Below are 12,999 nucleotides of genomic sequence, written 5' to 3'. Positions count from 1 at the left end.
GTTCACTAACAGGAAGAAGGCTTGATTAGTGTTGAGCTGTAAGCACTTTCTAATCATCTTAATGAGCTCACTCATGTTGATATGATCAGGTACAGGGAACTTGGGTTTGTCCAGAACTGGAAGTTGCTTCTCATCCATGTACTGTTTTAGTGAATGGGAGAAGATATTTGTGAATGATATTCTTGCTAAGGGGTTAATACCCAAAATATATAAAGAACTTATGTATTTATATATATTAGGATGCCTGGGTGGCTCAGTGGGTTAAAGCCTCTGCCTTCGGCTCAGGTCATGGTCTCAGGGTCCTGGGATTGAGCCCCACATTGGGCTCTGCTCAGCGGGGAGCCTGCTTCCCTTCTTCTCTCTCTGCCTGCGTCTCTGCCTACTTGTGATCTCTCTCTCTCTCTGTCAAATACATAAACAAAATCTTAAAAAAAAAAAAAAGAACTTACACAACTCAACACCTAAAACCCAAAAAATCCAATGGAAAAATGGGCAGAGGACCTGAATAGACACTTTTCCAAAGAAAACATACAGATAGCCAACAGGTACATGAACAGTTGCTCAACATCACTAATTATCAGGGAAATGCAAATCAAAACCATAATTAGATATCACTTCACACTAGTCAGAATGGCTAGTATCAAAAAGACAAGAAATAGTACATGTAGGTGAGGATGTGGAAAAAAGAAAACCTTTGTGCACTTGGGAGTGTAAATTGGTGCAACCACTATGGAAAACAGTATGGACATTTCTCAGAAAATGAAGAATAGAAATACCATATGATCCAGTAACTGCTTTACTAGATATTTAACCAAAGAAAGCAAAAACACTAATTCAGAAAGATGTATGGACCACTGTGTTTATTGCAGCATTGTTTATAATAGCCAAGCTATGGAAGTAACCCAAGTGTCCATCCACAGATGCATGGATAATTAAGATGTGGTGTGTGTATAAACACACAAACTGGGATATTACTCAGACATAAAAAAGAATGAGATCCTGCCATTTGTGAAAACATGAATGGACCTAGACTAGAGGGTGTTATGCTAAGCAAAATAAGTCAGAGAAAGACAAATGCTATATGATTTTACTCATATGTGGAATTTAAGAAACAAAACAAACAACAAATGGAAACAAAGAGAAATCAAGAAACAAACAGTTAACTAAAGAGAACAAACTGATGGTTACCAGTTGGGAAATAGGTAGGGAAGGGAGGGGGTGGAATAGGTGATGGAGATTAGAGTACATTTACCATAATGAGCACTGAGTAATGCAGAGAATTGTTGAATCACTACACTATACCTGAAAGTAATACATTGTATGTTATTGTGGAATTAAAATTGAAAACTTAATAAAAAATATGTTACCATTAAAAAATTGATAGTTCTGTGGGCACAGTTCAAATATAAATGTATTCAAAATAATCGCAATTAAAGAGTGCAGATTTTAAAAAAATCAAAAAAATCAGAAGCTACTATCCTACAGTTGATCTCTTTGCTTTTATCTTTTGATTCATGTGATGATTCTGAGAGATCTTTTTTGGTCACTTTTCTTCCTTCTGCCATTATGGCATAAAAGAAAAAATGGCTTCTCAACTTTGGCACTATTGGTATTTTAGACCAGGTAATTCTTTGTTGTCAGAGCCTGACCTATGCCCTCTAGGATGTTTAGTGGCATTGCTGGCCCCTACCTACTAAATTCAAGTAGGAAACTGCTTGGTTATGATAATGGAAAATATGAACATTGCCAAATGTTCTCTGGGGGGCAAAATCACCTTTAGTTGAGAACTACCATTCTAGGCAAGTCCTTCAATTTTTCTGTTGTCTTATTATTTTTTTTTAAAAGCATGGTTGACAATAATTGATGAATAATGATGAAATAATTCCTAGGATCGTGAAATAGCGGAATATTATAAGATGTGAAAAATAAGAACACTAAGAGCCCATAACGTATTTTAGATTTATGAGTCCAGTAGATGGATATAGTAATTTTAAGATAGAATGTGTTTTATTTTTTAAAAGAGTAAATTTTCTATATGTTCTATGGAAGCACTCTAAGAAAATAAAAATCATGAAATATCAGCCCTTACAAATAGAATAGTTTTAAAAACATTTAAGAGCTAATATTGGGGGCGCCTGGGTGGCTCAGTGGGTTAAGCCGCTGCCTTCGGCTCAGGTCATGATCTCAGGGTCCTGGGATCGAGTCCTGCATCGGGCTCTCTGCTCGGCAGGGAGCCTGCTTCCTCCTCTCTCTCTGCCTGCCTCTCTGCCTACTTGTGATCTCTCTCTGTCAAATAAATAAATAAATAAATCTTTTAAAAAAAAAAAGGAGCTAATATTGGGTCCAGTGGATCCTAATGGTATACCAAGGAGCTAGAAAATTGTTCTTAAGATATTCATAAATGGGAGCACTTGTTGAAAGATTGTGTTTAATTTTTAAATGTATAATATGATCTTGAATTAATGATGTCAGTTAATATAGATTTCTCTTCCACTCATTTTGAGGGCATATATATATTTGATCTGTTTGATAAAATATTTATAGCAATAATAATAGCTGTTGTTTATTGGGTCTTTTTTGTACCAGGAAACTTAGCTAAGCCTTCATTTAATCTTTGAATTATCTCTATCTTTAATCAAGAATGAAACTCAAGCACCAAGAGATTGAGGAGCTCATTTAGGTTCACATAGCTAATAAATGAAGCTGAGGTTTGAACTTGTGTCTTTTCTAAAATCCAAGTTCATGCTTCTTCCACCTTTTTTTTTTTTCCCCAAACACTCACAAGTGGCTTTATTTACTGCACACCGGAGACCTTGCTAAGAGATTTGCATTTATCATTCCGTTTAATTAGCAGAGCAGCCCTGGGAGCTATGCGCTTCCTTATTTGACAGATGAGGAAGCTGAGGCCAGGAGATGTTTCTTGCTGAGGTTACTAGTTAATGAATGACAGAGCCAAGACTTGAACCTAAGTCTGTCTAGAACTCATGTGCTAAACCCATGAGGCTATGTTGCTTAAAAGACCTGAAAACATCTGGAAACACAGCCTCTGTTTATATATTTTTATAATCGTTTATGTATGTACTTATTCATATGTAAAACATATATATATTTCATTTTTTCATGGATAATTTTTTAAAAATTTTAATTCAATTAGCATATGTATTATTGGTTTCAGAGGTACAAGCCTGTGATTCATCAGTCTTTTATAATACCCAGACACTCATTACATCACATAACCTCCTTAATGTCCATTATCCAGTTACCCCATCTCTCCACTCCCCTCACCTCCAGCAACCCTCAGTTTGTTTCCTATGATTAAGAGTCTTCTAATAGTTTGTCTCCCTCTCTGGTTTCATCTTTTGTTTTTTCCTCTCTTCCTTTCTGATCCTCTGTTTTGTTTTCTTAAATTCTGCATATCAATGAGATCATATAATAGTTGTCTTTCTCTGATTGACTTGTTTCGCTCAGCATAATACCCTCTCGTTCCACCCATGTCATTGCAAATGGCAAGATTTCTTTTTTCTCTTTTTGGATGGCCTCTCTACCTTTCTTTACTGTTGAGTAAAATACATGGCAATACTACATTTATTGTGCACTCTTAGAGAATAAGTAAATAAATATTTTAGGCAACATACATAACTCGTGGAAGGCCACACATTTGCAGTTTTTAAAAATGCAATACAGTAGTTTATATTCATTCGGTTCTGATATTATTTTGTTTTATACAGTTTTTAAAACTTTATAATCTAATTTTTTGGAATTAGATTAGTTTTAAATTATAACACTAGCTTTTAATATCTTTGAGCCTTAGCCCTCTTTGAAAATGATGACTATCTCCTTGGGAAAAAATTCACACATACATGAATTTTGTTTACAATTTCTGAAGTGTCATAGGAACTCATGTAAGTTTGAAATTTATGTAAGCTCGATTTGAAGTAATGTTTGTTTTGGAGGTACTCTTTTCAAAAATTTATCAATTACTTGTCTGCTTGATGAATACTACATATAAAACGCAGTTTGACTTCAGACTCCTGTCTCTGGGCATAAAGTAGTCTACCACTGTAATATAGATAAACTTTTTTTTTTTTAAGATTTTATTTATTTACTTGACAGGGAGAGACACAATGATAAAGGGGACACAAAAAGGGGGTGTGGGAGAGGGAGAAGCAGGCTTCTTGCTGAGCAGGGAGCCCGAAGTGGGGCTCGATCCCAGGACCCTGGGATCATGAGCTTAGCTGAAGGCAGACACTTAACAACTCAGCCACCCGGGTGATAGATAAACTTTTTAATAATGATTCATTTTGTCCTTTTCACTAAATTTTTTGAAGTTCATTCCTGAGCTTTTTTGCCTAAGTTTTTTCTATTTTTTCCCTTGAGTAAAGCAACCAAAGGGTATATGGTTGTTTTGAATTTAATTTTTCCCTACGGTTTAGACACTTCTGTGCTATTGCTGATCATGATGTTGGTTAGTGTGCTTTTGGTATTTTTCTTTCTTTGCTATTTACCTTTTCTTTTTTTTATGATTATGGCAGAACTGAAGACGTATGTAGTGGTTAAAGTAAACCAATCTACTCTACAAAATAGATTAAACAAAGTGGCTCATGTACAACTATAGTTTATTTCTTACTTGTGGTAAGAAAGTGTGTACGTGGCTCTCTATAACCACGTGTGTATGTGGTTACAAGTGTGTACGTGGCTCTTCTATGATTCTAGGTTCTTTCCATCTTCTGGCTTTGTCATCTCTTACATGTAATCTTACTGTAATCTGCACTCATCTGGTAGAAGGGGCAGAGCACAAAGAAGGCACACTAACTCTTCTTAAAAGCAACAGCCTTGAAATTGCACAGAGCATTTCCATTTAACACTCTGTTGGCAAGAACTTAGCAACCACTTAGTGGTAACAGAAGCTGGGCCCAGATACATTGCTGTTACTTGGGGGGGGGGTGCAGATTTTTGTAGACTTATGGTAGTTTTTTCAACAGTTACCAAGTGTGAAATCAAATCCTCTCCCCCTATTCCCATGATCCCTCACCACTCCACACATACTTTATAAATTTTTTTTTGACAGAGGAGGCTAACAGTGACTGCTGTTTTATTTGTGCTTGAGACATTTTTATCCAGAGTTCCATTTTCTGGGGTGTGATATGCTAGAAAGTTTAATAATCAGTGTGCTGTTACCGTTAAGTATGAATATATCCTGCAGAAGACTCCAACCATAGATGTGGGTTTTGAAATCATACAGACCTTGATTCTGTTAGTTTATATTTTGTTGTTTTCTCTCACCTGTTAAAGTTATATAACCTTTCTGATTCTTGAATTTCTTCCTCTGTAAATTGGAAAAATATGACACCTCTTTCTGAGTTGTTGTGAAGATTCGGTCATGTAAAGTAGTGAACACTATATTTGGTCAAAGAAAATGCCAAGTAATGGTAACTATTATTGTTATTAACAGTGATAATTGGGGCACCTGGGTGGCTCTGGATTAAAGCCTCTGCCTTTGGCTCAGGTCATGATCCCAGGGTCCTACGATGGGCTCTTTGCTCTGCAGGGAGCCTGTTTCCTCCTCTCTGCCTACTTGTGATCCCTCTCTGTCAAATAAATAAAATCCTTAAAAACAAAAAACAATGATAATTATTAATAATGATGAACAGTAATAGTAATTATTGTCATCTTCCGCAACATTTTTGTTTAGTTAGCTAGTCAGAGTGATCTTATATTCCCAAGCCCGTCTTCAGTGAAGCTCCTGGAACACCCAAGTATCTCTTCTTTTTCCTATAATGAGTACAGATGACTATTTAATCCTTTAACAGCAGTTGATATTCTTTCCCAGTTGATGTTCTTTTTTTTTTTTTTAAGATTTTATTTATTCATTTGAAAGAGACAGAGAAAGCACATGCAGGAGGAGAGGCAGAAGGAGAGGGAAAAGCAGACTCCCCACTGAGCTGGGAGCCAGACGTGGGGCTCCATCCCAGGACCTGGAGATCATGACCTGACCTGAAGGCAGATGCTTAGCCATCTGAGCCACCCAGGTGCCCCTACCACCAGTTGATGTTATTATTCCAAATAGTGCATTTCTACACTTGATCTTAGCCAAAAGGCCAAGAAGCGATGGATTCTTTTGCTGCTTTATTATTATTTTTTTTTTAAAAATGTATAAAATGCTGGGTTTTTTTAAGTCTAAATCAAATTTATTCTTTTTCTCTTTATTTTTGTATTTGTCTTTCAGAGTCAGAAATTACATGTTCAGACAAAAGGAGGCAAAGTAATCTGCCTGGGAACAGTTTATGGAAATACAGATATTCATGTGTCAGATAAAAGTGTAAGATTGAAACTTTTTTGTTAGCAGTTATAATTTTGCTTCAAGGTGGCTCACACAGCTTATAGGTAGTTTCTGTAAAATTCGTAGCGTAACATTCTCTCCTTTTTAATGCACCTTAGTTCATTAGTAAATTCGAATTTGAAGTGGTTAAATATTATCCAACTTAAATTTTAGTTTGTGATATAATACTTTTGACAGGTAATGATTTATTTGGAATTGATAACATCTTTAAATATTAAATTTTAGTTCAGTTCAGAAGGGATGTTTATGATCATGGATTAAAATTGATCATTAGGTATTACTGCCGTGGTTAGGATTAAATTTTTTTATGTGTTAGATTTATTTGAGCATTTTTCTAAGACCTGTTTACTTTACCTTTTAGCCAGTTGGAAGGTTGAATTTCAAAACTCAACTCTCTTCAGTATTTTCCACAAGGTGGCACTATTGGATAGCATCACTACTCTCCAAAAGCTTTTATTATCCATAGGGATTTTGGTTGCTATGAGATAGTTTGTTTTTTTTAATTAACTTTTGTTGCTCTCTGTGATTTAGCATAGTATTAAGAATATAGTTAATAATTTTGAAGTATAAATTGTTACAATTTGTTATCATTATGAATAATGTTTAAATCTTTGAGAAAGAGCTAGTTCATCTTTTATTTTACACTTGTGCAATTTGCAAAATCTTTCATTATAAATTTAAATTCTTTACTAAGCTTTATCCTCAGGTAATTGGTGAGGATGAGTTATAAGTATATCTTGTAGGTAGATTATTGTTGGCATAATTAAACAAGGTAGATTATAACAGTAATTGTTTCTACTATTGTCACTTTTATTTTCTATCACCTTGGGAGATTTTTAAGCCCAAACATTTAAATTTATCCTTTATAAAGTATTAGGCTAGGAAAGTATTGAAAGATACTGCCTGGCCTATGTGGCAGCTCTTTTGAGATGGCATTTAGTTTTACCCCTCTGCTTATTGTGGGCTTAGAAGTGCAAAAGGGAAATTGGACAACTTTGTAGTTCCTTCAAGGTCTGTCCTTTAAATGATGGCTTATGTTAATTGAAATGATCCACGTTACAAACATTTCAAAGGAAAATTTAAATCATCTCTTAATTATTTGCTATTTTGAACATTTTGGCTGCTGTTTCCACTCATTAAATTATTTATTTGTTCCAACTTACATGGTTTATTGAATATTCATTTATTCTTCCTTTCTATTATACTGTTTTGTTTCTTGCCTAATTTAGTTTTGTTGTATTAAAGAATTAGTCTAGATATTTATTTCTATTTGTATTATATGTAATGTTAATATTTAAAATTTATTTCTAAGTTTGTGGGGCTTTGTATAAAATAAATGCTTATGATATATGTTAACTCTTAATATACAACTTTCACAGAGGTGTGCTATAGATAATTGATAGGTGGCATAGTGACTTGGTTAAGAGCACAGAATTGAGAATCACATTACCTGGGTTCAAATACAGGTCTTAGCTACTTAAGTATTTTATTCCTTTATTTAATAAATTCCTTTATAAATTTAACAAATTCCTAAATATATTCCTTTATTTATTATTTTAATCTTTTTTTTAAAAAAGATTTTATTTATTATTCCTTTGAGAGAGGGAGAGAGAGAGACTGACAGAGATGGTGAGAGAGAGTATACACTGGGAAGAGAGGGAGAAGCAGACTCCCTACTGAGCAGGGAGCCCATTGCTGGGCTCCACCCCAGGACTCTGGGATCATGACCTGAGCCCAAGGCAAAGGCAGTTGCTTAACCAAATGAGCTACCCAGGCACCCCTCACTTAAGCTTTTTAACTTCAGACAAGTTACTTAACCTCTATGTGTCTTAGTTTTCTGGAAAATGGAATAATAGTAATGGACTTAACTCAGAGAGTTGTGAGGATTAAATCACTTAATACAGATTAAGTACCTAAAGTCTGGCACTTAGTTAACTCTAATCCAGTGTTTATTATGATGATGATAAAGGTAAATGAAACATGGGAAAGCAAACTTGACTAGTCCTAGATCTGCCAGTTAACTTTACTGAGACTCATTCTGTTATTTGTAAAATAGAGATGATTTTGCTTTTCCTACTTAACAAGATTATGAGAATCAAATGAGTATTATAAACATTTAACAGCATTTTTAATGTGTCATTTTAAATGGAGCAGCTGTTTTAGATAGTATCATTAATTTTAGTATCTTAAGTTTGGTACAGAGAAGATAGAAATTAATTTACTCTTATGGTCGGATGAATTGGTGACATAGTTTCAGTTGACCTCTTTTAGTTTGGGTTACAAAGCTACAGTGCTTCCTTAAAGTGTGATTTTCATTATATATAATGTTGACTTATAATAACTAAACTTACAAAAAATTTTCCTTGTGTAGAAAAGAAAATTAATTTATAGTAATATCTCTGTCAAGAAGGTATTAATTTGGGGAGCCTGGGTGGCTCAGTGGGTTAAGCTGCTGCCTTCGGCTCAGGTCATGATCTCAGGGTCCTGGGATTGAGTCCCGATAAGGCTCTCTGCTCGGCAGGGAGCCTGCTTCCCTCTCTCTCTCTCTGCCTGCCTCTCCGTCTACTTGTGATTTCTCTCTGTCAAATAAATAAATAGAATATTTAAAAAAAAAAAAAGAAGGTATTAATTTTTGGATCTACTTTTTGATCTTTTAGTAGTTATTTCTATTAATAAGCAAGCCAGACAGTTTAATCCAAAGAGTCTGTTTATGACTATTTGCTCCATTAGCATTAATAACTGTAAGCAAGAGCCTCAGCATTTTGCCATAAACTATGGTGTCCTAGCTTTAATTGTTATGTTAGTATCTGATACAATACATTATGTGTGGTCCTCAGTGAATTTTTAATTTCTTTGAAATTAGTTTTATGGAGTGATTGGCTAAAATACCTATATTATTGTAGTGGGGAAGGTGTTGTACCTTCACTTGCTTCCATTTGCTTTGGTGCAGCAGGGGAGGATATTTTCTAATTTTTTACAAGGTAAAATATTTAGTGTTTAAAGAACAAAGTAAACCCTTGACCATTTCCAGATATTCATAAGAAGCCTCTTAAAGGCTTTATTTGGTTGTGGGAAGAATCTAATCAAAAGTGCCCTTTTGCCAGTTTAATTAACTTTCAAATACTCTTTCAATATCTTTTTTTTTTATCCCCAAAACCGGCCTCATTATCTATAAAAAGCTAGAGCTGTTGTCTGCTTAATGAAAATGCTTGGTGAGTTTGAAACCATGCATAAAGCAACTTTTCATGACAAACCTTTGTAGGTAAAGGACAAATTTTTTCAGGAATTTTACATCTGTACTGTAACCCAGGCAATGCAGAACATTTGCATTCTCACAAATCTGAATGAATGTAGGTAAAATATCCTTTTTTTGACTGATTTATTGAAACTAAATTTAAAGTAAAAATTCCTATGAATCCATAATCAGCTTAAAAGAAACTGTAGATAAGAAGCATCTAGGTATATATTAAGTGCTTAATAAAAGTTTAAAACTAAAGTTACATACTTCAAATCCAGGGGGCAAGTCATTCTAACTTGCTTCCCAGTGGAACCTCTGAGTGCTTTTTTTTCTCTTTTTTATACTTCTAAATTTTAGTATTCTTGAAACTCAGTTCTTATTAAATAGTATTTTGAATTTTTAACAGTTTCTGAAGCACATATTAGGTAGGAATGAATGATACTGGTGTACTGATGATGTTTTGAAAAACAATGATCTTTCTTTAAAGGTGGGCAATGATCTTTCTTTATCCTGGGCAAAACTGTAGCATGCCTTCCTGGTGATTGGATTTTTTTGTCAACTGTTTTATATTAACACTCACTCGATGCTTATAAAACATGTTTAAAATTTGATAGAGATAATTTGGAATCCTTAACTAGGTATCTTCATTTTACATTGTGCTCAATATTTGAAACAAATTCATCCTAAATTCATTGTTAGGGAAGCTTAGGGACAAATACAAAATTCTTTTCATTTTGTTCAATAGAAACCAATTTTGTTATAAGATTTTTTTTTTTTTTAAGATTTTATTTATTTGACAGAGAGAGATCACAAGTAGGCAGAGAGACAGGCAGAAAGAGAGAGGAGGAAGCAGTCTCCCTGCCAAGCAGAGAGCCTGATGCGGGACTCAATCGCAGGACCCTGAGATCATGACCTGAGCCGAAGGCAGAGGTTTAACCCACTGAGCCATCCAGGCACCCTGTTATTAGATTTAAAGTGGAAAAATTGTAGCAATAACAGTGTATTCACTACAGTAACTGATGACAAGAGAAAATCATGATAGGCAAAAAAAAAAAAGATAAAATATGTGCTAAAATTAAAACCCATTTATAATTTCAGTAGCAACAACAAAATATATTTGAAATAGAAAGGATATGATATTAAGGATCTAAAGGATATCTCTAGCAAACATCTTACTCAATGATGATGCTATATTTTAAGTTTTCCCTCTGAGAATAGGAATAAGATTAGGTTGCTTACTATCTCATTGCTTTTGTTCACTGTTGAATTGGAGGCCTGAGCCAAATAGTTAAGCAGGACAGAGCAGGAAAAACAGTATTAATATAAGGATTGGAAAGGCAATAATGAAACTGTCACTTGTAGGCAATACAAGTTATACATGTAGAAAAACTTTCTTAAATTCAGGTAAATTATTAAAATTAGTGAGTTTACTAAAGTTCTTGGATTTAAGAACAAATACTAACGCCAGTTAAGACAAAATGAAGTTTAAAAAAAGAGTTCTTTTATAATAGCGTTTAGAAAATACCAAATAGGAATAAATGTAACAAAAGCTGAAGAACTCTATATAGAAAATATAAGACATTATTAAGAGAAATTAAAGAAGCTCTAAATAATTGAATTTAATGGGTCCATTCCACATTCCACAGAGAATACACTGTTGGCTCACAGTATTATAATTAGAGCCTGTGAATTATAATCAGTTAAGTGATTGCATACTGGATAGTAACTTTTTATATAATTTGCGCACTAAATCTGTAGGTATCATTTTGGCTTTTTACCAGTCTTTCTTTTATAATGAACTGATTTTGAGTTTTTCTCTTAATAGACTGTGACCATAGATAAACTGCAAGGAAGTACTGTTAATATATCTACTGAACATGGTTTGCTGGAAGCCAAGTATCTTTATACAGAATCATCATTTCTATCTTCTGTTGCTGGAGATATTACATTAGGAAGTATTCATGGTAAGATAAGAGAAGCTTAAAACATCTGCACTCCATATAACATAAATTTTTAAAAATTATTTTTATTAACATATAATGTATTATTTGCCTCAGGGGTACAGGTCTGTGAATCATCAGGCCTACACATTTCACAGCATTTACCATAGCACATGCCCTCCCCAATGTCCATAACCCAACCACCCTAACCCTACCCCCCTAACCACCAGCAACCCTGTTTGTTTTGTGAAATTATGAGTCTCTTATGGTTTGTCTCCCTCCCAATCCCATCTTGTTTCATTTCTTCCTTCCCTACCTCTTACAGTCCCCCCGCCCTGCCTCTCAAATTCCTCAAATCAGAGAGATCGTATGATAATTGTCTTTCTCTGACTTATTTTGCTCAGCATAATACCCTCTAGTTCCATCCACGTCGCTGGAAATAGCAAGATTTCATTTCTTTTGATGGCTGCATAGTATTCCATTGTGTATATATACCACATCTTCTTTATCCATTCATCTGTTGAGGGACATCTAGGTTCTTTTCATAGTTTGGCTGTTGTGGACATTGCTGCTATAAACATTCGGGTGCACGTGCCCCTTTGGATCACTACATTTGTATCTTTACGGTAAATACCCAGTAGTGTGATAGCTGGGTCATAGGGTAGTTCTATTTTCAACTTTTTGAGGAACCTCCATGTTCTTTTCCAGAGTGGCTATACCACCTTACATTCCCACCAACAGTGTCGGAGGGTTCCCTTTCTCTGCATCCTCACCAACATCTGTCATTTCCTGACTTGTTAATTTTAGCCATTCTGACTGGTGTGAGGTGGTATCTCATTGTGATTTTGATTTGTATTTCCCTGATGCCAAGTGATGTGGAGCACTTTTCATGTGTCTGTTGGCCATCTGGGTGTCATCTTTGCAGAAATGTCTGTTCATGTCTTCTGCCTATTTCTTGATTGGATTATTTGTTCTTTGGATGTTGAGTTTGATAAGTTCTTTACAGATTTTTGGATACTAGCCCTTTATCTGCTATGTCATTTGTGAATATCGTCTTCCATTCTGTCACTTGTCTTGGTTTTCCATATAACATAAATTTTAAGACGTAACTCTCATTTCTGTTTTCGAAGAAGGATCTGCCATTAGGAAGCTCGCCCTCTAGATAATTAATGGCAGACTAATCATCTTTTTAAAAAAACGTAAAGTGACTCGTAGCTATTTAATTTTACTTTGGCAAGAAATTAAATATTATGCTGTTAAACTTAAAGATAATAGTAATTCTGATTTTTAATGCATTTCCTTTTGTTATTTTTTATTTATGTATTGCTCAGCTATGTCTTGAATAGTTCTGGTAATTTGTAACTCTTCATATTTTAATAATGACTTTTATCTAGCATTGCGTTTCTGTTAATGATGGTGAAAAGTACTGTACTTAATATATTGAGTAATTTTTATGTAGAAAGGCAATTCCTTACCAAGTC

The 12,999-nt window shown here is 34.5% G+C and overlaps 1 protein-coding gene across 2 annotated transcripts in view; it reads left to right on the top strand.

The window, feature by feature from the left end:
• Positions 1–12,999, top strand: part of FAM185A (family with sequence similarity 185 member A) — a 60,950-nt gene that overhangs the window by 4,932 nt on the left and 43,019 nt on the right. The window contains exons 3-4 of one of the 2 annotated variants that reach the window (XM_044245873.1): positions 6,227–6,319; positions 11,404–11,542. In XM_044245873.1, coding sequence (XP_044101808.1) covers positions 6,227–6,319; positions 11,404–11,542 — 232 coding nt within the window. The remainder of the gene's footprint in view (positions 1–6,226; positions 6,320–11,403; positions 11,543–12,999) is intronic. The other variant, XM_044245874.1, reaches the window with a different exon arrangement.

The sequence above is a fragment of the Neovison vison genome, chromosome 4, assembly GCF_020171115.1.
Source record: "Neovison vison isolate M4711 chromosome 4, ASM_NN_V1, whole genome shotgun sequence".
NCBI lineage: Eukaryota > Metazoa > Chordata > Mammalia > Carnivora > Mustelidae > Neogale > Neogale vison.
This window is presented reverse-complemented; position numbering and strand designations above follow the sequence as displayed.